This window comes from Myotis yumanensis, unplaced genomic scaffold (genome assembly GCF_028538775.1).
Source record: "Myotis yumanensis isolate MYYU_CA2020_CCGP unplaced genomic scaffold, mMyoYum1.0.hap1 SCAF_10, whole genome shotgun sequence".
NCBI lineage: Eukaryota > Metazoa > Chordata > Mammalia > Chiroptera > Vespertilionidae > Myotis > Myotis yumanensis.
In genome coordinates this window covers 2,979,366-3,003,618 of record NW_027223761.1, presented here as the reverse complement: position 1 = coordinate 3,003,618, position 24,253 = coordinate 2,979,366, and the positions used below count along the sequence as shown (strand labels likewise).

The 24,253-nt window shown below is 60.6% G+C and overlaps 2 protein-coding genes and 1 long non-coding RNA gene across 8 annotated transcripts; 2 read left to right on the top strand and 1 right to left on the bottom strand.

Annotated features, from left to right (window-relative positions):
• Positions 1–2,162: 2,162 nt before the first annotated feature.
• LOC139018635 (uncharacterized) lies at positions 2,163–3,718 on the top strand. The gene is made up of 2 exons (XR_011472923.1): positions 2,163–2,759; positions 3,540–3,718. It is a non-coding gene; the product is annotated as an uncharacterized lncRNA (long non-coding RNA).
• A 257-nt stretch (positions 3,719–3,975) lies between these two features.
• On the bottom strand, positions 3,976–12,144 carry PSMD13 (proteasome 26S subunit, non-ATPase 13). Its single transcript, XM_070427263.1, has 13 exons — positions 11,809–12,144; positions 10,629–10,707; positions 9,374–9,408; positions 9,245–9,300; positions 8,964–9,007; positions 8,709–8,795; positions 7,597–7,768; positions 6,696–6,775; positions 6,497–6,622; positions 5,871–5,933; positions 4,956–5,036; positions 4,729–4,845; positions 3,976–4,323 (listed from the first exon to the last, which is right to left on the bottom strand). Exons 1-13 carry the CDS (start codon positions 11,901–11,903, stop codon positions 4,228–4,230), a joined length of 1,131 nt encoding a protein of 376 aa, XP_070283364.1. The 5' UTR covers positions 11,904–12,144; the 3' UTR covers positions 3,976–4,227.
• Positions 12,019–24,251, top strand: SIRT3 (sirtuin 3). Of its 6 annotated transcripts, none has more exons than XM_070427267.1 (8): positions 12,019–12,079; positions 17,363–17,554; positions 17,695–17,927; positions 19,319–19,402; positions 19,500–19,600; positions 20,445–20,606; positions 21,936–22,145; positions 23,226–24,251. In XM_070427267.1, the coding sequence occupies exons 2-8, from the start codon at positions 17,508–17,510 to the stop codon at positions 23,244–23,246; spliced, it is 858 nt and encodes a 285-aa protein (XP_070283368.1). In that variant the 5' UTR covers positions 12,019–12,079; positions 17,363–17,507; the 3' UTR covers positions 23,247–24,251. The 6 variants fall into 6 exon arrangements, with proteins under 6 accessions (XP_070283368.1, XP_070283370.1, XP_070283366.1 ...); XM_070427269.1 differs by having other exon boundaries at positions 12,071–12,255; XM_070427265.1 differs by lacking the exon at positions 12,019–12,079 and adding an exon at positions 12,467–12,589.
• Positions 24,252–24,253: the final 2 nt, after the last annotated feature.

Sequence of the window (24,253 nt, the reverse complement as noted above, 5' to 3'; positions counted from 1 at the left end):
CCCACCCCCCCGCACCCCCACACACAGCAGGGGCGGGAGAGACAGATCTGGGCAGACAGATAGCTGTGGGAGGGTGGTAGATGGAGGTGAGTGGAGGATTCCGGCGCCTCGACAGCTCGTCCTGCTCCGGCCCCCTCCCCAAGCCTGTTTCCCCCAGTGTTACAGGGGCCCCCATCCCCCCGCACCCGCAGAGCCTTTCACTCCCTTGTCCAATGTGACCCCCATGGCCACCATCTCTCCTCTCTGGGTCACCTCGCTTCCTCCCGGTGGGCAGACCCCGGGGCAGGGGGAGCCCGGACATGGCCCTGCTCTGTGGGGACCTAATGGGCTTTGCGGGGGGACGGGAGCTTCTGTGTGGGGTGGGCAGCAGGGCTCTAGGGTTTGGTGTGAACAAGTGGTTCTGGGGAGGAAAAGCTCAGTGAGGGCGCGGCCTGAAGCTCCAGCTGCTGTCGGGTCAATGGGAAGGGGCAGGTTTGCGCTTGGAAAGTCGGAAAGGCCCCGAGGCCATGCGGGTGGGAAGGGCTGAGGCTGAGGCTGGGGGGCCACCCAGGCCTGAGGGAGGGGCTCTGTCTCTGGGGCAGCCTCACCCCTAAGACCTGCTGGGAGCTGCTGTCCAGCAGGCACTCTGCTGCCCCCCACCTGCCGGCCCCCACCCCACCCACGCGGGGAAGCGGGGGAGGGCGCTCAGCAGGTCTCACCTGAGAGCCACCTGGCTGGGCGACTGGTTGTCTAACCCACAGCCTCACCCCCAGCTGCTCCCCAAAGCTGTAATTATCGTTTCAGGCGGAAGGATTATTCCGAGGGGCAGAGCCCCCGGCCTGCGCTGGCAGGGACCCGGCTTGGCTGGAGGTGACACTTGAGCAAGCGCCCTCCTCGGCCCCCCGCGGCTCCTGCCTGGGTCACAGGCCACAGGGGGGCGGGGGCGGCCCGGAACCAGCCCTACCTTGGCAACAAGTAGAAGTAAACATGTTCCTCAGGCGATGCAGTCACGTCATCAACTCACCATTTTTTTTTTAAGGCACTCTTCTTTAAAAAATATATTTTTATTGATTTCAGAGAGGGAGAGGGAGAGGGAGAGAAACATCAATGATGAGAGAGAATCATTGATCCGCTGCCTCCGGCTCGCCCCCCTCTAGGGACGGAGCCCACAACCCAGGCATGTGCCATGACCGGAAATTGAACCGTGACCTCCTGGTTCATAGGTTGACACTTAACCGCTGAGCAACGCCAACTGGCTGGGGCACGACTGTCCCTAGTGACCACGGCTGTCCATGTGGTTCTCAGCCCCCGGGCCTGTGCCCACGCCCACCTGGTCTCAGGGCTGCGGCCTCCAACACAGTCCACACTAGGGCTCAGGTCCCTGGGAGGTGATGTGACCCAGTTCTGGCCCCCGCCCTCTCCTACTTCAATCTGTTCAGCCGACAAGGACTGAAGCCAGCTGAGGCAGCGAGTGCTGGTCCTCACAGGCCTCATGTCCAGCTACACGAGCACATGCCCGAGCGATGCCCCCGGACCCGGGCCTGGACGTGAACACAGGTGAACACACTCGGGAGCCCTGGGGCAGAGGGGCAGCTGCTGCAGCGTGGCCATGAGGGCTGGACCCTCAGGCGCGGGCCGCTTGCTCTGGGATCGTCCCGGCTGCTGTGTGGGGTTGTGGGGGACCCTTCAAGGCCGGACAGGGGTGGGGAGTGCAGTCAGCGGGTGTGGCATGGTGGTGGCCCAGGGGTGAGTGTGAGCATCAGACAGGTAAGGTGCTTGGCTTGAAGGTGGGGGACAGGCCCGGGGCCTCGGGGATTCAACCCCATGGGGACAAGGGCTGGTATCCATGCATCCTGATGGTGGACAGGCACAGCTCGGGGTTGAGCCCGATGAGGTCTGTGGAGGGTGGAGGGCTGCTAGAGGTCACACGGGGCCTGGACGAGGCGGGAGGACAGCCAGGACCCAGCATCCTGCAGAGTGCCTGGCGGCGACGCTGGGACATGGCCTTGGCGTCTGGCAGGACGTGGGGACAGGCAGGCCCCCTGCCCTCCCCGAGGACCTGGCTGGGCGGGTGATGTTTGCAGGTGCGTCTCCTGGGAGCAGGAAACAAGCTTCCGGTAACTGTTCCCTCGGAGAGCGGCGGGGACGCCAGCGCCCGCCCTGCTGGGGGCTGGGTGCCTGAGCCAGCAGCCGCCCCAGGTGCCCAACCTGCACGTGGGCTGGAGGCAGGGGTCGCCCAGGCCAACAACGGGGCAGCTCCTTGCCACGCACGTGCTGTGCCCAGGGGGCAGCAGGGCTCTGGGGACACCTGGCAGCTCAGCCAGAAATGCCAAAGCCAGAGCTCCCGGGCATCATGGCTGCATCCGAGTCACCTTAAACCGTGCTGCTCTCCCTGCAGCGCCCACAGGCTCCGCTGAGGAGTGGGAGCCTTTGCTGGGAGGGCCATGCCTGCCCTGCAAGGAGCTGGAACCCTCAGAGCCCCTGCAGGGGGACGTGCCCCAGGCTGCGGCCTGAGGCTGACTCCAGGCAACCTTCCTGCCAAGCCCTGGGACAGGAGGTGCAGCTGCGGCTTCCCCTCAAGCTATAAAAAGCCCAAGCCCGGCCCAGCGAGCAGAGGGCAGAGCAAGGGACAGGACGCACAGGACTCGGAGCTCAGAGCTCGGCCCAGCAACATGAGGTTGGGCCCCGCCATCAGGCTGCTGCAAGCCCCCCTGAGGGCCTGCGTGGTCCCCAAGGCGCATATCTCCGCCAAGCCGGCCAAAACACCCACTTCTGCCTCCGTAAGTACCCGGGAGACGACAGGGGCTGGCCCAGGGAGGGCTGGCAGGCCCAGAGTTCTCAGGATGAGGCGGGTTCCAGGGTGGGCTCCAGGAAGCCAGGCTGGTAAAGGGAGAGGGGACGTCCTCTCAGGCCTGGTGCTGCTGGAGGGGACACGGGTGCGGGGCCTGTCCTAGGGCGGAGCTTTGTCCCAATGCAGCCAGGGTCCCGGCAGCCAGCTGTCCCTGGGGCCTATTCTCAGGCTCCCACTGCCTCTGCCAAGGCAGGTGCTGAGGCTGAGCTGGGAGGTGCTGTGGGACCCGCAGCGTCACCCGTGAAAGGGGAGGGTGCGCTGAGGGCCAGGGGAGAGCAGACAAGACCCGTTTCCAGCCTAAGTCACCACGGTTAGGAAGGTCACCGGCCCAAGGTCATGTGCTAGGAAGCGAAGCCCGGAGCTCCGCCTGAGGCCTCTGGGGGTTGAAGCTAAAAGGATTAGCCCCCATTTGGCACCCGATCTCGGACACGGGAGGGCCCAGGCTGTTCCAGGAGGAAACCAGGGAAGTAGGGCTGCCTCTCCAGAACCCGCCCAGAAGGGAAAACATGGATCCAGGGAGCCCCACCGCCCCCGGGTCCGGAACAGGACCCCCCACTCCAAGGCCCTGTCCTTGTTTGCAAGCAACTTAGAACCTGGGCTGCCTGCCGCCCTGCAGGCCCTGACCAGCACCGAGTCCCCCGGGAGGGAGTCAAGGTCGAGGGGGCCGGGCGGGCTCGGGGCGGCGTCTCACATGTGCTCTCCCACGCAGGAGCAGGCTGCGGCGCTCGTGGTGACCTTCCTCAGCTTCATGGTCCCCTCGGGCTGGGTGCTGTCCCACCTGCAGAGCTACAAGAGCCGCTCCGCCGAGTGAGGCTCTGCCCAGCGAGGACAGGCAGCCGCCGCCGTGGACACGGGAAGGAGCTCTCATTAAACCCTCCCCCACCGAAAGCTCGCCTGTGTTCATGCACGTGCGCCACCTCCCAGATCCTCAGCACAGGGCACTCGGGTCCTGGCACAGGAGCCGCTGGCTTGGGGCAGGGGGTGTCCCTGGTCCCCGGCCCCTGGCCCGCCCATCCCGTGTGCAGGAACGCTCTCCTCTGAGGGGAGGCCAAGGCCACTTCCCCCAAAACCCTCCCATTCCCTCTCCTGCCTCGTCTCTGCATACACAGGCCTGCCCTGGAGGGCGCGCCAAGGGAAACCAGAGAGGACATGGCAAAGGCGTTTATTGCAGGGTCCTCGGGCCACCTGGGAAGCTGCTCACACGGGTGGGGGGAGGGGGGCAGATGCCCACACGCAGGGCCCACCCTCCCGATCTGCGGGCCCCACCCTCCCTGCAGGCCCGGAGACACCACGGTCCTGCTTTCACAGGAAGAACAGTCCTGCCCAACAGAACCCGCCTCGGTGGGGAGCCCTTGGCGGGGAGCCCATGGCGGGGAGCGGGCGCTGCTGGGAGGACGCTAGGTGAGGACGTCGTGCGCCTGGTGCTCCACCAGCATCTCCATGCTCTTGACGTCCGTGCACCAGGACTCCAGGCGGTCCTTCATCCCCTGGATCTGAGGGCGGAGAGCACACAGTGAGGCAAAAAGGGCCCTAACGGGGGGACCCTGAGCTGGGGGGTGGGGGTGGGGGCAGGACACGGCACTGCACAGGCATCTCCCCACCACCACATTTCACACGCTGGCAGGAAAGAGAGCTGGCAAGCACAGGAAATCCACAGGATTAAATTCCAGCAAATGTGAGCAGGACGGATTTAGGCTCAAATCACATAAGCAGGAACGTACCTGATCAGAGGACCAATTTTAGGATTAAGGGGCACCACCAGCATGACCAGCACTGTTACCACAATCGCTTTTAAACACAGGGTTCAGGTCCCAGGCGGCATTAAACTAGGTTCCCTGACACCCTGCCCCGCGGCAGGAGCCCGCCCCCCGCCGCGTCCTTCCCGGTGGCCCCGTCACCTGCTGCAGATCCAGCACGCGGGGCTGCACCCAGGTCATGTGGACGCGCCCGTCCACCTCGTCGATGCTGCCTTTCACCAGCCCCACCGACAGCGCCTTCATCACCAGCAGCTCCACCTGCGCAGAGGGCGGTGTCAGGCGGGCTTCTCTGTGGTCTGAGTCGGGGAGCAGGGTGCCCCCAGCAGGAGCGCGGCCCCTCTGGGACAGCCCCAGTCCTAACACTATACCTCGTTCACGCTGATCTTAGAACTTTTGGCAATTTCTTCAAAAGTGAGTTGTCTGTGATTGGCAGGTCGTGTGAAAGTCATCTGAAAAAAATTTCCCCAAATAAGAACTGCCAGAGAACTGAACAATAAGGACACTTATCAATACTTGCTCTGGAAATGTAGATGGCTTAGTACCTCTACACTAAAGCTTCCTTTGTTGTTTTTTTGTTTGTTTTTGTTTTTATTTTGTAAAGTTTCCTTAACAGTAGCCACATATCTCATTAACAACCAGCTTCCAATGCTGAGGTGAGACGGTAAGATTAGCCGTTCGGCAGCTTTCTGCAAGTCACTGTTCACACCGAGCAGGTGCTTAGAGCCGGGGACAATGCACTGAGCCGAACACAAGGCCCTTTTCTCAAAAGGCTCAAACTCTCCCTCCACGGTGGCTCAGTGGCTGAGCGTCGATCTATGAACCAGGAGGTCACAATTAGATTCCTGGTCAGGGCACAGGCCCTGGTTGTGGGCTCCATCCCCAGTGTGGGGCATGTAGGAGGCAGCCGATCCATGATTCTCTCTCATCACTGATGTTTCTATCTCCCTCTCCCTCTCCTTCTCCCTGCCTCTCTGAAAGCAATAAAAATATATTAAAAAAGAAAAAGATATCAAAAGGCTCAAACTCTAGCAGGAAAGTCAGATGGGCTGTAGACAAGGCGTGGCGAGTGCTAGTAGGCGGCAGCCACCTTAGCTCCGATGGTCCAGCCAGGCCTCTCTGAGGAGGTCATGGACCCTGAGACCCAAATACAAACAGAAGAGCAAGCGGGACAGCACTGTTGTTCTAGCTGATTCACCAGCTTCAGCTGCACCCAGGGCTTGGGGTTGGCAGGACCCGCGCCACCTGCCGGCCTCACGGCACAGAGGGTCCTGGCGCTCACTTACCTCCATGAGGCAGAGCAGCTGGATCTTCCTCAGAAGCTGAGCTTCGTTGGCGGCGAGATCGGGCTGTGAAGGAGAAAGACAGGTCACCTGCAGGTGGGACAGAGACAGGCGGGCCCTGCACAGCACTGGCCCGGAGGCTCCAGACCAGCATCAGGTCCCGGGCTTCGCTTTTTGTAGGAAATGACTAGAACAGCGCCCAGCGGGAGGCTGTTTCCCAAGACGAGGACCTGACCAGGCAGGGCTGTACTCCTGTCAGACAGCAGGGGGCGGCCACGGGGCGGCGGGTGGGCCGGGGCCTGAGGAGCACTCCTCAGTTCCAGGGACTTGTCCTGAGGGAAGACAAGTTCCCAGCTTCCCTGGAGGCAGCCCAGGGGGACAGTCATCTGCTGAGCTCAGAACTACACCCAAGACGGGTTCGTGACCCCAACCCCGCTCCTCTCTCCACACACGCAAGGTCACTCTGTTGGAGGCCTGTGTCACCCTCCCCTGGCGCTGTCTGCAGGGCGGAGCATGACAGCTGCACCTGAGCTGCCTGAGGCCTCCTGCCCGGTGAGAGCAGGCTGCCTGCCTCGGTCTCCCCAGCGCCGGCTGGAGAGACAGGCACAGGCAGCACGGCCGGGACTGACCTGCTGGCCCCAGGCGGCCTTCAGCGTCTGGAACTGCTCCACGTTGCCGCTGTTGAAGGCATACAGGGTGTCAATCAGCCACTGCCGGTCGGTGCCCCTCAGCGACTCCAGCACGGGGTGCATGAGCTGCGGGACAGAGCTGGTTAGCTGACAGCGCGCCGTGCCCGTGGTGACACGTCTGTGCCCAGGGCCCACTTACGAGTTCTCCGAAGTTAAACACTCCCTCGCCGAGAAGTCCCGCCAGGCCCAGCGTGAACGCTCTCTCCTGCTGCTCCGGCACTAGAACGACAACACCCCCCGTCACACACGTCACAAGCACCCGTACGGCTCGGCCTTAAAGGCCTCACAGGGAGAAGCGTGGCAGCACGTTCTGGGGTGGCCACAGCAGAGCTGACAGGCGCCACCGGTGCCAGCGCTGGGTTCAGGTTACGCGGGACCCGCCTTCACGGGCTCTGTGGGAAGCGCACTCGCTCCCTCACTCCCCCCAAATCCACGTGGCGACCTACAGTTCCCGCTGTGCTCCCGGGCCCTCGGATGGGAGAGCGAGCCCCTTACAGACCTCGCTCAGCCCCTTTCCACCTAGAACTGGCCTCCTTTGTTCCCCCCCAGCAAGCCCCTTGTCCTCGACACAGTGGCTGCCTTGCCCCCGGTGTTGCTGGAGATGCAGTGATTCAACTCACTAACACTTCCAGGAGGTGCTGGTCTCGGTGCTTCCACCGTGAACCGTGAGAAACCTCTAACATCTGCTGGAATTTCTTTTGTAAACACACACTCACTGCACTCTCCCCAAGACTCTGGTCACTTTTCTTTCCTCCCTCAAATCCGTGAAAGGTTTTTGTCATTCGCTCCCCTGGTCCTAGCATCTGTTTTCAGAGGGTCTCAGGGCGGGGACGGGGTCCAGGCACTGACAAGGCCCTGGAGGTGGGGCAGTAGGGCTCATTCCTCCTGAATCAAACAGCAAAGGACGGACAGCGGGGAAACTACGGCTGCCACCACCTTCCCGCTCTGACCACGGCTTCCTGACCAAGGGGTGCGGCCCCCGAGGGCCTCCTGAGACCCGCTGCCTCCAGCCCCTCCGGCTGCGGCGTCTGCAGGCCCACCTGGCAGGTCCTTGATGTCGACGCAGCCCAGGAAGCGCAGGGCGTCCTTGTAGTAGGACGCGTGGCTGCCCACCGTCTGGTAGTACTTGCTGGAGAGGTCGTAGAAGCGGCTGTGAACCGACGTCACCCCAGGCAGGTTGCTGAGCATCCCCTCCACATCTTCGATGGTCTCCTGCTCACAGGGAGAGAGGAGGCCTTCCTTTAACTCAATGTCGTAAGGTGACATGTGACAAGATGAAAAGCACACTGCTCTGCATTTGGGTGTTAAAACAGAACTTCAGCCCAGCCAGCAGGGCTCGGTGGGGCGTCCACCCCTGCACCAAGGAGTTGCCAGTTCGAATCGCGGTCAGGGCACATGCCCAGGCTGTGGGCTCGACCCCCAGAAGGGAGTGTGCAGGGGGCAGCCGATCGATGATTCTCCCTCTCCCTTCCTCTCTAAAATCAATAGATTAAAAAATAAAAAAGTTCCAGGACAGGAAACGGACATGATGAGGATGCAGAAGAGGCGGGGCAGCAGCGTGCAACCGGAAGGGCAGACCCTGGTCAACAGGGGCCACAGGCGGTGCCTGACGGAGGCTGTGACCCCTGCGGGACCAGCACGCTGGGTCCTGCTTGCGGGTAACGGCGACTTACCAGCAACTTACCCTCAAGTGGTTTTGGAGGAAAAAACCACACACACAGAATGATGGGCAAAGCGGGGAATGCTAACAACCTGAGGTGAGGGCACAGGAGAGCTTTATGCTATTCTTGCAACTTTCCTGTCACTTATTTTAAATAAATAGTTAAAAGAGGGAAAATAGGATTTTCCCCCTGTAGTTTTTTTTTTTAATCATTGTTGCTAACCCTCATCTAAGGATATTTTCTCCATTGATTTTTAAAAAGTGAAAGGGAGGGGAAGATCAATGTGAGAGACACACAGGGAGTGGCTGTCTCTCCCACACACACTGACCGGGGCCGAGCTGGAACCTGCAGCACAGTAGGTGCCCTTGACCAGGATTCAAGCCCATGGCCCTTCGGTGCGCAGGCCAGCGCTCTAACCACTGAGGCACTGGCCAGGGCTTAAACAACCTTTAAACCACAGACAACCCTGTGTGATGGCGAGCTCAGCTCACCTTTGTGACCTGCAGGTCCCCGATGTTCAGCTTCAGGGCGCCGATGGCAGTTTTACACAGGATCACGGCCTCGTCACTGCTCTTCACCTACAGACGCGGAGACAAGGAACCTCGGAAGCGCGGGCAGTGGACCCACAGCAAGGCCCCCGCACCCTGCGTGGCTCGCGCGGGCAGAGCCTAGTCTCTAGGGCTGTGGACACTGAGCACAGACACAAACACGTGTTTCAGAAGGTCTGGCTCAAGCTTCACACGTACCTTCTCACGAGTCTTCTCCAGAAAAGTAAGCGCCACGTTAGGATCTAGAAAAGGAAGCAGAACCAGCTCAGAAGCACCACCAACGGGCTCTTTACAGACTGGTTCCTACCAACCAGCACGCTTCAGTGGGGGTAATCTTCAGGTTTGAAACACAAAATAAGACAAAAACATTAGAACCGGATATTTTCTATCAAAATGCAAAAAAGTTCCCTTCTGTACGTTTCGAGGCCACGGAAGCAGCTGGCACTTGGACCCGGCCCTGTGAGCAGCGGGCCACTCACCCGTCATCTGTCTGACCACGTGGAGGATGATTTCCACCAGGGACAGGGGGTTCACCCTGAAACACAAGCACAGCCATCAGCACACGGCACCAGCGCTTTCCTTTCCCAAGTCAACAAGCAGAGTTGTACCTGTGCTCGAAGTCACTGATGAAGTTCTCGTACAGCTGTGGAGCCAAAACATGGAGAAAGTCACAGGACGCCTGGCATCTGCAGACCCAGCCGGGACCGCACACGGCGGGCACGTTTCCCAGGAGATCGCGTTTGGTTATTAGGTTCACATAAGCGTTCACCAATGGACGTGAAAGCAAGCTGGGCTGTCTCTAGCTTGGGGCATTATACCGGCCCTAGAAGGGTCTCCTGCAGACCAATTCCCATTTCCTCCTCAAAGCAGAGTGGAACAGGCCACCAGCACGAGGCCCAGGACCCTAGCAGATGAGAAGACTGCAGGCTCACGAGGTCCCATCTCAGATCCCCAGCCACTCAGCAAGCACCTGGCGCTTCCCCAGGCTCCGCTGGGGCCCTGGCCTCGTAGAGACAAATAAATGGCGTCGCCGAGAACTCAGGAGCAAGGGAAATCAAAGCACACAGGCAGAGCAGCCCAAGGGAGAGGCTCCCCCTGGCTGGTGTGGCTCAGTGGATAGAGCATCGGACTGCGGACTGAAAGGTCCCAAGTTTGAGTCCCGTCAAGGGCACATGCCTGGGCTGAAGGCTCCATCCTGTGCAGGAGGCAGCCTATCGATGATGCCCTCTCATCACTGATGTTTCTCTCTCTCCCCCCTCTCCCTTCCTCTCTGAAATCAATAAAAAAGAATATGTATGTAAAAACAAAACAACAACAAAGGGAGAGGTCCCAAAGGTTATTCCAAAAATGTGATGGGTTCTAAGGAATGCAGAGCAAAGAGGTGGCAAGTTTGGTGCGGGAGAGGGGCAGCTGGAGAACACTCCAGATGTGCCAGACGGGGGGAGCATGGGCCGCATGCTGGAGAAACCTGGCCCTGTGTTGTGGGAGTATTTCTGAAGGACAGACAGCGAGCGGGAGGTCAGGGCTGAGCCTCCACAGACACGTGCTCACACGCCTGTTCTGACAACGAGATACGGGAGCATGCTATACGACTGCACGTTACGGATTTAGAAGACAGAATGTGCGTCACTTATTCACTGTGATCTATGGCAAGTATGAAACCTCCTGGCCCTGCTTCTACGGCACAGAGTCGGGTCACAGCACGGCCGTCTCCCAGTGTTGCTGTGAAGAGTAAATGTGTGAACAGTACCTGACACAGCGACTGCTGACTCAATGTAGCGTATTGTTATTGCAAAGCCCCCCGAGATCTTAGAGTCTCCGAGCACATGTATGCCATGTGACCTAGCATGGCAAGTCACTTACCTTAATAAGACCATCTCCTTGAGCAAAGCACGGGTCCTGCACAAAGTCAAGCACCTGCAGCGTCAGCTGATGCCACAACCTGAAAAACGTAAGACCGAGAAACTAATGTCCAGTCATAGGCACGGCCAGCCCTGGTGCGGGAGCAGTGACCTCTCCACTGTGTGCCAGGATGGGTGCCACCGGCTCCGCTCCTCCACGGTATGAGCCCCGAGATCGCCTCTCCTCTCTGAGACCCAGCCTCCCAGCGATGAATGGAGAGCCTCTCTCCGGACCACCTCCCGGGATCCTGTGAGGTGCGACTGGAAACAATAACTTTGGAATCGTGCGTATTCCAGCTGAAACCCCAGCTCTCCCACCTGGCAGCCGAGCGCCTCAGGGAGGGAGCTTACACCGGCTCACTGCCTCATCTGTGAACGGGGTGACTGAGAGCGAGTCCAGGAAAACCTCTGGAACGACAGCACGTTTGAAACCAAAGGCTAGTTTTTACGGATGCAAATAGAATGCCTTGAAAAATACCAAGTGCTGCCCTGTCAGCGTGGCTCAGCGGCTGAGCGTCCACCTGTGAACCACGAGATCACGGTTGATTCCTGGTCAGGGCACATGCCCGGGTTCGAGGACTCCACCCCCGGCTGTGTGTGTGTGTGCAGGAGGCAGCCGGTGGCTCTCTCCCATCATTGATGTTTCTACACCTCTCCCTTCCTCTCTTCAATAAAAACATATACATTTCTCTAAGTATATTCTCATTTATTTCCCAGGGAAAGGGAAAGGAAGCGTGCCACCAAATGCAGAGTCAACGCGGAAAAGGCAGACCCGCGCCGGCCCCCGGCCCCCCAGTCCAGGGGGAGCGGGTCGCGGACAGGCGGCAGGACAAGGCCGAGCGCAGGACGCCAGGACCCGCTGTCCACAACCAGGCGCGGGCTCGCTGGGGGGGAACGAGAGTGGCATCACCGCGCAGCCCAGAACCCTCTCCTGAGACCAGCAAGCTCGGAACCTCCGCACGGCCCCTCGGCAGGAAGGCGAAGGCAGTGACCCCTGGGCCCCCAAGGCCCCGTCCGCGTGACTGCCACCCCGCCCCTCGGCCCTGACCTCCCCCGCAGGTCCGGGCGCCCCCGGCCCCTCCGCGGCGCCCGCCCGCCCGGCCCCCCGCCCGCCCCCTCCGCGGCGCCCGCCCCGGCCTCACTTCTTCGTGTAGAGCTCCTCCAGACGGTGCCACACGGCGGCCTCGCCGGGCCCCGAGCTCTGGCTCTGCTGGAGGAAGCCTGGCACGTCCTTCATGTCGGCAAAAGAAGCCAGAACGCCGCTGCCACAGAGAAGTCCGCGCCGCGGGGACGGCTGCCGGAAATGCTCACTCACTTCCGGCGCCGCGCCGCGCGGGGCACGCCGGGAGCGCCGTCGGCGGCACTGGGCGTCCGCCGGTTGTCAGGGTAACCGCGCCTCTGGTGCCCTGAAGGGTGAGGAGTACGCGCCTGGGGTCAACGGCCTGTGTGGCCTCGGCCCTTGTGGCCCGCAGGTTCCTAGCTCAAGGGCGGCGGTGACAATACGTTCCTAGCGGTGTCTCAGGACACAGCGTGCGGGCGCGGCCTGCTCTCTAGGCGCTCATGGAGCGTCCCGCCCCCGGCTGAAGGAGGTGGGCGCGCGGGAGGGAGACATGCGCACTCCTGCTGGGGTGTCGGGGCGGAGCTCTGCCGGCTGGGAACCGCCTTCACATGGCGTCTACCGCCCCCGGGCCGCCCAGGGCGGGGCTGGGGTAGGGAGACGCGGGGGGCGGGGCGAGCGCGCGGGGGCGGGGCGAGCGCGCGGGGGCGGGGCGAGCGCGCGGGGGGCGGGGCCGTGACCGGGCGAGGGGACGACGACGCGAGCGAGCAGGCTCCGGTGAACATGGCGCAGTGGGCTCGGCCTGCTATCCGCGCTCTCAGGCTCTGGGGCCCGGGCGGTGAGCTGGCCTGGGCCCACCGGCCTCGGTTCGTCCGGGTAGCAGCCGCGGGGCGGGCAGGGGCAGACGGGTGCCTCGGGGCGGCCGTGGTGGCCGGTGGCCGGGTGAAGGCCCGCAGGGGGTTCAGTGCCCGGCGAGGCGAGGCGACCCTCGGACTCCCCTCGCGTGGTGGGCGGGGCGGCAGCAGAACCTGAACTGTCCGGGGCGTTCCCGGCTCAGTTCTCGTTTCTTCTCGCGGTTCCCGGGGTGACCGGCGACACCCACGTGCCGGTTGTTGACATCCCGCCCTTAGTCTGGTCTGTACCTGCCCTTCGCTTAACGGTAAGTCTAGGACTTACTGTCATCTCAGAACCGGCGTTCCCTGATTTGTATAACTCTCTCTCATTGAAGTAGTTTCTAATCTTTAGTTACTACAGACAATGCTGCAGTGAATTACCTAGTTTGTAGCTCACCTTTAAAATATATATATATTTTATTGGTCTCAGAGAGCAAGGGAGAGGGAGAGATAGAAACATCCACCCACAGCCTCCTGCAGGATTGGCCCGCAGCTCCCCACCCCCGCATGTGCCCCGACCTGTGTAATCAACCCTGACCTCCCGGTCAGCGTTCACCCACTGAACCCCTTGAACCCCTCGGCCAGGCAGTAGCTCACCTTTTGGGTAAATTCGTGCCACTCCTGGGTCTAAAGCTGAGCGCATTTTTATCGTCCCCTGCGAGGTCGTGCGGGTAGCGCCCCACCTGCGTGTGCAGAGCCCCCCACAGTCACTGTGGACTCTGGATCCTTGTGTGGGAACTGAGCTACCCGTGGAAGGCCGTTAAGGCCCATGGTTGTTAGGAAACCAATTTAACTGCCAGGAGTGGAGGAGTCTTAAGAAAATGGGGATACAGTCACAGGATGCCACCCTACACAGCTCCTACCGCCGCCGTGAGGAGTGACATGGGGTGATACCGAGGAGTCTTATTCACCCCAGAAACCTGTAAACCCTGGGTCTTCGAGGCACAGAGACGCTGGGCAGACCTTGCTCCCTGCAGCTCATGCGGCCCCAGGCTCTGCAGGCCGTTGTGAGGGGCGTAGCTGAAGAGTGACCTGAACTACCAGGGGCCGCTTAAGGACCCGGACTATCATTAAAGGACTCGCTACCCCTGTCCCAGAGCAGGAGGCACGGGCTGTGAGGAGCAGTGCGTTCGCACCGGCTTTCTGCTGTGCAATTTCTTGCCCTTTTTTTTTTAAATATATTTTGTTGGTTTTTTACAGAGAGGAAGGGAGAAGGATAGAAAGTTAGAAACATCGATCAGCTGCCTCCTGCACACTCCCTGCCAAGGATGTGACCGCAACCAAGTACATGCCCTTGACCGGAATCGAACCTGGGACCCTTCAGTCTGCAGGCTGACGCTCTATCCACTGAGCCAAACCGGTTAGGGCTTTTTTTAAAAAAAATTACTATATTTTTATTGAGTTCAGAGAGAGGAAGGGAGCGAGAGAGAAACATCAATGATGAGAGAATCATTGATCGGTGCCTCCTGCACGCCCCACATTGGGGATCAAGCCCATAACCCAGCATGTGCCTGACCAGGAATCCAACTGTTCACAGGTCGATGCTCAACCAGACCTCCTGGTTCACAGGTCGATGCTCAACCCCTGAGCCACACCTGCCGGGCTGCCCTTTGAGTTTTGATTTTGGGGCTCTTGTGTGACATCATCCTTTGTTTCCCCTTCCCAGGCAGCACCCATGCTGGCTCCTCAGGGTCCCCTACATCCAGTGACTCTTATTCCATGTGGCATGTACACTTTGTCACACATCTTAAGTATATTCTAGACATTTGGTAAAATCCTGGCCATGTGTTCTCCGGGTGAGCAATGCACATGGGGGTCCCTGAGTGATACCTTACCCTCAGCCGCGCTCAGCAGTGGTAGCAGCTTCTCCGGTTCAGGCTTATTTGCAGCCCCAACAGCAGTCGTCCAGTTGTCCACACTTGACTCAGTTCTGACACCAGCACCTGGAGATAGCGCCAGACCCCACAGTAAAGGGCTCCATCTCCCAAGACTGCTCCCCACCTTCTGACCCACTGGCTGTCGGTCGGAGCTTCCCATGATCCCCTCAGCTTTGATGCATTTGCTAGAGCAGCTCACGGTACTCGGGAAGCCAGTTCAGTTACCAGATCCCTGGCTTATTATATTAAAGGGCAGGCACAGTGGGTGGGGAGATACAGGACCGGCCTGGACGGGCCCCCACGCATGGCTTCAGTTGGCATGTGGGGCTGGTTCCCAATCTGGAAGCGGAGTCCCTTCCTTTTGTTTTTTTAGGGAGGCTCCAGCCCTCTAATGAACCAGCCCATCCTTAGGGGATTTCCCGAAGTCCCTGGTTAACCTCAGCGCGGTGTGGTTGAAAGGGCTTTGCTATGAGTGACGACCCCATTTCACCTTTCTGGCTCCCAGTCGGCTTCTGGAACTGAGGGTAAGAGGCCAAGTCCTGCAGCAAGAGGTGCTCCCGGTGCTCTCGTCACTTAGGAAATGCCGCGTGTGAGAGAAGACCAAATGCACTTATTAGAAATCCCAGGACCCCCCACTTCCCTCTGTCCTTCTGCAGTTCCCTTAGTGATCTCTAGGGGGAGCTCAGTAAGTGTGGGTTTCCTTCCTGACCATCTGACCAGCTCTCAGCAAACCCCTCTGGCAGTGGCGTGACTTGCAGGCAGAGCTGCGGTCTTGGGTGCGGTAGCCCCGCTGGGGAATGGGCATCTGCAGGAGCTGGCGGGGGGCGGGGGGGGGGGGGCGCCTGGGGGCTGGGAGGCCCACAGCTCTGGGTCTTTCTAAGGAAGAGAATTGTCGCTGCCTTGCTTGGCATTGGCACTGAGGCTCAGGGTGTTTGACGATGAGACAGGCGGCAAGCTCAGCCCTGCATGTGCACCACGTCCCTTTCTCACTATTCACCCGTCAGGCCTGGGTCACCCAGGTGATGCTTTGTGTGGCCGGAGAAGTGGCAACACAGGAGGTGCGTGTGGACTGAGTGACAGGCAAGCCCTGAACTGCAGCCACTGACCCCAGAGTGGAGTGAGTGCGGCTGCCCTGAGGGTCGCTGCGTGAGGGGAAGGGGTGGCCCTAAAGGGAGCTGGGAGCCAGGACTGTCACCTTGCAGAGGCGGGAAGGGACTTCTCCCTGGGCTCAGCAGCGGCTTCCTTAGGAGCTGGCCTGGACTCTGGGAGCTGTGGAGGCGCAGCCGCGGAGCGAGGTGGCTGAGTGGAGGCGCGGGAGAACCAGGGAGCCCCTTGGGCTGAAAGTGTTGTGTCGTAAGTCAGCGAGCTGCATACAAGATGCCTTCACGAGCCAAGTAGTTAGGAGTCTTCATTACGCTCCGGCTCAGAGGGAGATGTCTCCCACAGCTCTGAGCAAAGACACGGAGCACGTTTTCCCTATTTGTACCTTCCGAGCTCTGTCTGCAGGTTTTACGAAGAGCTTCTGTGCGAGTGATTTTTGCAGACAGCTTGTCATCTTGGATACGCAATGAACAAACACTTGGCATGAGAATATGGGAATATTATCAGTGTTAGTCTATTACGTTAGATGGCTGGCTTGCAAGGTCACACAGTTAAGTTTTTATATTTTTCTATTAATCAAACTAAGACAGTTACTTTACAGAAGAAGGGACTATCTAAAAATAACAGAGTTGACCTATAGAACAAGGGACTAAGAATAACGGAGTAGTTCAAACAGCAGTTTTCCGAAGGAGGGATTACTCTGCTTCGGAAGGAGTGGTATGTGAGGCTCGTGTCTGGAGGGGACTGTGGCTGAGACGCGGGGGACCGTGGGCGCTGCGGGCCCTCAGCCTGTGGAGCAGGGCGTCTGCAGGGGCTGGTGCTGGCTTTGTAAGGAACGAAAGGACAGCACAGCAGACGAGAGGGCGTGGGCCACCTCCTGGAAGACAAGCCCCAACCGGTCCTGCCGTGAGCCTGAGGACGAGCATTAGGGGCTTCTTTATTTCAGGGTCCCAAGTGAGTTAAATACATTCTGGCTGTGAGTCACCGTCTGGAGAGGGTTGTCCCTTCAGTGTGTTGCCTCTTTTCCCGTCAGGCTGGAGGGGTTTCTACCCAGGTCATGGCTGTCCAGCCCCGGGCATGGGAAGGGCCTGAGCTGCTGGCAGTCCTGAGCTCTGAGCGAGTGGCCAGCGCCCAGATTGGGTGCCGAGTGAGCCCCCCCCCCCCCCCCCCCCACCTCAGGCCCCGTGTTCCTTGGCAGCTTTTGTTTTCCTCCTGGTGCTGCCCAAGGCCTCGCCGAGCCTGTGGCTTGTTGGCTGCGTGTCTGGCTCCTTTCCCGGTGGCGGACCCTCTCGCTCCCGAACAGGGAGCCGCCCCGTCGGGCTGTACCCGCCTCTGGATGGCGGTGGATGTTGGGTCGCAGCAGGTAGAACCCCTGTCTGTCAGGGTGCGGATGCTTCGTTCTGGAGGGGCCTCCACAGCCCCCTTTTCATCGCGACAACATTTGGTGTAAAGTCTAAGTTCAACTTTCTTTAAACGTCACTGGTCTGTGTCACAGTGCGAGTGTGGCCGGCTCTGCAGAGCGAGCGCAGCCCACAGAGGGGGCGGCCCCTCAGCCTGGCCTGTGACCACGGGGTGGGGGTGGGGGCGCTGCTTTCCTCGCACGGTTCCCACTCACGGGAATGGTTCCGCCCTGAGTAGGACGGGAAAGGCGGGCCTGGGGACAGGAGGGACCGTGGCCCTCTCAGCGGTGGGGTGGGGAGGGGCAGACGCTCGCTCTGACCGCCCACCTGGGCTGCCTGGCGGCTCCGGCCACTCTCCCTTCTCTCAGTTTTGCAGGTGGAAGGCCGCCCACATGTCTTTCTGCCGGTGTCTCCAGTGTCTTTGGAAACGGAGGCGACAGCACGCAGGAGAAGCTCCTCCTGCAGGACGTGGCGGAGCTGATTCGAGCCAAGGCCTGCCAGAGGGTGGTGGTCATGGTGGGGGCTGGCATCAGCACGCCCAGCGGCATCCCGGACTTCAGGTGCCAGCCCGCCCGCGCCCCTCCCCCGGCGCCCTCCCCCGCACTGTCCTCCCCCTCCCCCCACCCCCACCCCCGCCCGCGCCCCTCCCCCGCACTGTCCTCCCCCTCCCCTTCTTCTGAGGCTCTGGCTCCTCTTGCAGGTCTCCAGGGACTGGCTTCTACAGCAGCTTCCAGCACTGCGATGTCCCGTACCCTGAGGCCATTTTTGAACTCACCTTCTTCCTCCACAACCCCAGGCCCTTCTTCACGTGGGCCAAGAAGATGTACCCGGGGAACTACAGGCCCAACGTGATCCACTACTTCCTGCGGCTGCTCCAGGACAAGGGGCTGCTCCTGCGGCTCTACACACAGAACATCGATGGGCTGGAGCGAGGTGAGGCCTCCCGGGGCCTGTCCACACCCTCCCTCCCGCGGCTCTGACACCAGCGCCATGTCCGGGCCTCACAGGGCCCGCTCACCAGCACCTGCTGTGGTGTCTGGAGAGAACTGGAGCTGACACCGGGGCTCCAGGGTTGTTCGTCCCCCTTCTTAAACGCTGTGACGGAGTTAACTGAGCCTGTGAGGACAAAGTGTAATGAGCCTTCATCCCGTCCTCCTGCGCGCTCACCCGTCTTCTCTCACCTCCAGATCCTTTCGAAGCAAGTTCCTCACGTTATAAATTTAATCTACAAATCCATCATGGGTATCTCTAGCAGATAAGGACTTTTATTTTTATTTCTTTTTAATTTTATTTTATTGTTTAAAGCAGTGGTTCTCAACCTTCCTAATGCCGCAACCCTTTAATACAGTTCCTCATGTTGTGGCGACCCCCAACCATAAAATTATTTTCATTGCTACTTCATAACTGTAATTTTGCTACTGTTATGAATCGTAATGTAAATATCTGATATGCAGGATGTATTTTCATTGTTACAAATTGAACATAATTAAAGCACAGTGATTAATCACAAAAACAATATGTAATCATATATATGTGTTTTCTGATGGTCTTAGGCAGGATCGTTCAACCCCCAAAGGGGTCGCGACCCACAGGTTGAGAACCACTGGTTTAAAGTATCACAGATAGTAGTACATATGTCTCCTTCCCGCCCCCCGCTCCCCCCCCTGCATTGACCTTCCCCTGGCCTCCCCTACCCCCTGGCACATGCCCTCACCAGATAAGGACTTTTAAAATGTAATTGCGATATTATCATCATACGGAGGACTCGTAATTCCTTATATCATCAGACTCGGTGTATGACGGGTGGTTTCTCGTGTGTACGGAGTGGATGAGCAGTGATTCCCAGATGGCGCTGAGCACTGAGCGCTGCCGTGCGCCTTCAAGGAGCACGTGCTGGGCCCTCTCCCTCCTGCAGTGACGCCGACCTGTGCCCACGGACACGGCCAGCTGCCCACCATGCAGCCAGGCGTCCGTCACCTCGACTTCGGGAAATGCTTCCTTGCTAGCAGGTCGTCCAGCAGGGGCGCCCCGGAGGGACTGTGTGCTCCCTGGCCCTGGGCTTTCCTGGATGTGGAGTCAGGAGGAACACCGGGACAGGGACCTGGGGAGGCCACCTGCAGCTGGGACCGTCTGTCCGCCCACAGCGTTCAGAAGCCAACCGCCGCCGGAACAAGCTACTGTTTGTGTTTCTCCACAAGTTTTGGAAATGTGTTACATTTCTGTCACTTCCTCACCTTTACTTGGTGTCTGTGGAGTGGAGTGTCTTCCTCCGTGTGGGATAGTTTGATCTGAAGGTGCATCAGATGTGCTTGTGCTGTTGACAGGCTGTCTTCACCGAGGCTGGCTGGTCTGGGAGCCCCCCTCTGAGCGAGGGACTCCTGAAGCCCACGCTGTGCTCTGGAGCCTCGGTGTGTGTGTGTGTGTGTGTGTGTCGTCCCCCCCCCCCCCCCCCCCCCCCCCCCGGCCCTGCCCCGGCAGCGGGCTGAGCTCTGGCTTCCCTTCCAGCGGCGGGCATCCCTGACTCCAGGCTGGTCGAAGCGCACGGCTCCTTCGCCTCGGCCACCTGCACCGTCTGCGGCAGAGCCTCCCCGATGGAGGGCTTCTGGGTGAGTGGCCCCGGGGTCCTCTGCTTCGCGGGCTGACCCGCAGGCGGTGTTGGCTTATGAACACGTGTCATAAAGACGGACGGTCATAGTTGGGAATGTCTTTATGTTAAAGTTAGAACTGCCATACGTGCTTGTAAAAAGCGAAGGCAGGACAGAAGTACGTAGGGAAGGTGACTCCCACCAACCACCTGTCCCAGGTTGGTGTTGACACCTTTAAGAAAGATCTGTGCGCATCACACACCCACCTCCTCCCACACGCAGCCCCTGTGTGTGCAGTGCGGACCATGTGCTTAAAAGGACAACTGCTCCCTCGGGGAGTGCAGAGCCGGGGCAGCGCGACTCGGACTGCCGGCCGCTCCTCCGGGGACGGCTTGGAGGCCTGCAGTGCTTCCTGTTGGCGGAGCCGTGAGGCCCAGGCCCACTCGTGCCTCAGTGGGCTGGCTCCTTCCGGCGGAGTGGGTGGAGCTGGGCATCTTAGCGATGGCGCGGGGCCCTGTCTTTCATTTGTGTTGAGGTGACGGTCACACAACCCGAGATGACCTGTGGTAAAGGCATCTCTACAGTCACCTGGTGTGCAGCCACCCCCTCTCTAGTGGAAAACATGCTTCACCCCAAAAGGGAACCGGGTCCACACATCCCTGAGCCCGTCCCGCCACCGCGCCCCCCGGAGTTGGAGTCACAGTAGAGCCTCCCCGCAGCTGGGGCGCTGAGACGAAGGGGTAGCCCTCGGAGCAGCCGCTCCTTAGCACGTGGGCTGGTCACGCTGCTCAGCTGCGGGAAGGGAGATCTCGTTTGCCTGTGACCGTCATGGTTGTGCTTCCTCCGGCCCTTTCCATGTCCCCAGGCCGCGGTGATGGGGGACAGGGTCCCCCGCTGCACAGTCTGCACCGGCGTCGTGAAGCCCGACATCGTTTTCTTCGGGGAGGCGCTGCCCCAGAGGTTCCTGCTGCACGTGGTGGATTTCCCCGTCGCAGACCTGCTGCTCATCCTGGGCACCTCCCTGCAGGTTGGTCCCAGGGCAGGGGAGCAGGGAGTACAGGGGGCAGGGGGGCAGGGAGAGTATAGCGGGGAGTAGGGAGCGTGTGGGGGGAGCAGGGAGTACAGGGGGGCAGGGGGGAAAGGGGGCAGGGAGAGTGTAGCGGGGAGTAGGGAGCGTGTGGGGGGAGCAGGGAGAGTGTGGGGGAGCAGGGAGTGTGTGGGGAGAGCAGGGAGAGTGTGGGGGGAGCAGGGAGCGTGTGGGGGGAGCAGGGAGTGTGTGGGGAGAGCAGGGAGTGTGTGGGGAGAGCAGGGAGAGTGTGGGGGGAGCAGGGAGCGTGTGGGGGGAGCAGGGAGTGTGTGGGGAGAGCAGGGAGAGTGTGGGGGGAGCAGGGAGAGTGTGGGGGGGAGCAGGGAGAGTGTGGGGGGAGCAGGGAGTGTGTGGGGAGAGCAGGGACAGTGTGGGGGGAGTAGGGAGTGTGGGGGTGTGGTGCAGGGAGTGTGTGGGGGGAGCAGGGACAGTGTGGGGGGAGCAGGGAGAGTGTGGGGGTGTGGTGCAGGGAGAGTATAGGTGGGAGTAGGGAGTGCAGGGGTGGTGGTGCAGGGAGAGTGTGGGGGGGGAGTAGAGAGTGTAGGGGAGAGAGCACATCCAGCCCCAAGAGTTGAGAGAGAAGGGATTATGGATCTATGACATTTTTGTTGTTGTTAATCCTCACCCGAGGATGTGTTTTCCATTGATTTTGAGAGAGTGGAAGGGAGGGAGGACAGACAGAAAAAAAGAAACATCGATGTGAGAGACACACATTGATTGGTTGCCTGCTGCACGCGCCCTTGACCGGGTCAGGGATCAAGCCTGCAACCGAGGTACATGCCCTTGATCGGAATCGAACCCGAGACCCTTCAGTCCGCAGGCCGATGCTCTATCCACTGAGCCACACCAGCTGGGGCTGTCACACTGACTCTTGAATGAGTCAGGCCTGTCAGGGTCTGTACAGGGAGGGCGCGGAGGGGCCGCCCCCGGCGTGCAGGGCTGGGATGAGCGCCACTGGTCACGGGAAAGGCCACATCTCACACACACTCACTCAGTGCGGGACCAGGTCCTTGCCCTCGGAGCGGAGCGAGGGCAGACCAGACTGCCGTGTGCCAGGCTGTGCTGGGGAGGGTGTGGCCTGGCGCGGGGAGGCCAGGTGGGGAGCCTGCCAGGGAGACCCGCAGAGGCTGGCAGTGGGAGACAGGACTGACTGGGACGTGGTGAGGGAGCAGCGGGGGGAGGGCCCCGGGCGGGGGGTTCCTCTCCGGTCACACGCAGTCTCCTGAGGCCGAGGCTGGACATGGCCCCTCACGTTGGGCCGTTTTTCAGGTGGAGCCTTTTGCCAGCCTGTCGGAGGCCGTGCGCAGCTCGGTGCCCCGCGTGTTCATGAACCAGGAGGCGGCGGGGTCCCTGGCCTGGCGCCCTCGCAGCAGGGACGTGCTGCAGCTGGGGGAGCTGGTGGACGGCGTGGACAAGCTGGTGGAGCTGCTGGGCTGGACGGAGGAGCTGAAGGACCTCGTCCAGCGGGAGACGGGGCAGGTACAGGCTCAGAGAGTGACACTGATCCTGGCTGTCACCCTGGACCAGCCCCACCTGGGCGGCTGCTCGCACAGAGTGTGGTTCCTGTGACCTCGGCTGAGGGGCCCGAGAAGCGGCGGAGCCCGCTGGCCAGGGAGGCAGGGACCCAGGGGCCTTTGTTCCCTGACATAAAGCAGCATCGGCAGCTCCAGGCCGAGGCACGAGGCTGAGCTGACGCGTATGGGATGGAGCCCGCGGGCGATGCTGACCGTGGCCGCGCTGAGGGTAGAAAGAGGCCTTAGAGCCATGAAGCTCCAGGTGTCCAACCCACAGACAAGCGGTTACAGAAGAGGGGGTTTCCCAGGAGACCCCCATGTGGCCGTGCTGGGTGACTTCCCCAGGAGGGGTCTGGACACCTTGACCGGCTCTGGAGGGCACATTGCAGGCAGGGAGGACCGCTCGCCCGCCCGCGGGGTCACCAGGGTGTGCTGGTCTGGTTCCTGAGGCCCCAGGCAGACGTCCTGGGAACCCCACCCTCTGGCTGCGCTGTCACCCACTGGCAGAAGCCCCCTCTGGCCGCAGCCTCATTTCCTGCCAAGTTGGACCAGAGAGAGCTGAGGCCAAGGGTGAGACTGCTCTGAGGTCTCCGTCGTCATTCCAGGCCTTTCGTTGGGTCTGGTTCTAAGGGCTGAGACGTAGGCTGGTGCCATGTGTCACCAGGAGGCGAGTGAAGACCATCCAGGTCCCGACGCCCACGGGCAGAGGGGCAGAGGCACAGCCTGGCGTAGTCGCCAGCAGCTTCTGGGGCTCCCGCTCAGGCCCACCTCCCACCACCGCAGGCTGCAGGGAGCCCTGTGGGCTGAGGAGCTAGTCCTGTAAGACCTGCCCTGCGGTGCCTCCTACTCTCACCAGGGGTGTAAGTTGGGTTGTGATTTCAGGGGTTGAGTTGCTGCCCAGGAGGAAGTGCCGGGCCGCGACTGGCTGCTCCCGCCCTGCTGGCGTCAGCTAATGTGGACAAAACACTTCGCTTTAGGGTCTGTGCCGCTGACCTCTGCTGTCCAAGGGTCTGCAGGTCACCGACGGCCCTCTCCTCTGTTCCAGCTCAGCGGCCGGGACAGATAGGGCGCTGCCCCCTAGCAGAACCGGGTGCATGGAGTCACCTCGCATTTCTGAGCGGACCTGCCTGAAGGACAGCTTGGGCAGGTGTGTGAAGTTTGACCCAGAACATGGACCGGAGGGGCGGAGCGAGGTCCGCTGGCGCCATTCCCACCCTGTTCCCACCGCACTGCCCCTCGGTGTAGGGAGTCCCGCCTGCCCTGCAGAGGAGACCCCGCGGACGCAGGGTTCAGGCCTGTGTTCAGACCTCCACCCGCAGGGCAGGCTCAGCGTCTTGTCAGAGGCCTGGCTCAGGCCAAGCGGGCCCAGCCCCCTTCGCCCCCTTCCCAAGTGGGGCCTGGCTCCCAGGCCGTGCCCTGGGCTCTGCTGGCACGTCGGGCTCCTCAGGAGGGTTACTGTCCTTCACTTCCGGGTGAAATAAACTTTACTGTAGACACCGGGCATCCTTTCATTTCTGCCCCCTCAAAGGGAAGGCAAGTGCTGGCAAGGAGTGTGGAAAGGGGACATGGGGGGCCCAAGGACAGAACGTGGGTCCTGCGTTACCCCTCACGTCCTGTTCACCTGATGCCTGCCTTTGACAGCCTCCCCCAGAAACCATTTGTCCCAGACCCTGCGACTCCCCTTGCAGGCACGCCACTAGGATTCACCTCAGACGCAGACGGCACCCCCACCCCTTCCCAGTTGCTGCCCCACCTGCTCCCTCCTTCCTGGCATCATGGAGCAGGTTTAAGGATTGAGCTCCTCAGGAGGGCGTCTGGTGGCCTCACTCAACAAGAAAAGACGACTGTCACCCCAGCCAGTTTGGCTCAGTGGATAGAGCATTGGCCTGCGGACTAAAGGGTCCCGGGTTTGATTCCGGTCAAGGAAACATGCTCTGGTTATGGGCTCCATCCCCAGTAGGGAGCGTAGAGGAGGCAGCCGATCAATGATTTTCTCTCATCATTGATGTTTCTCTCCCTCTCCCTTCCGCTCTGAAATCAATACAAATATATTAAAAGACTTGAATGTCAACC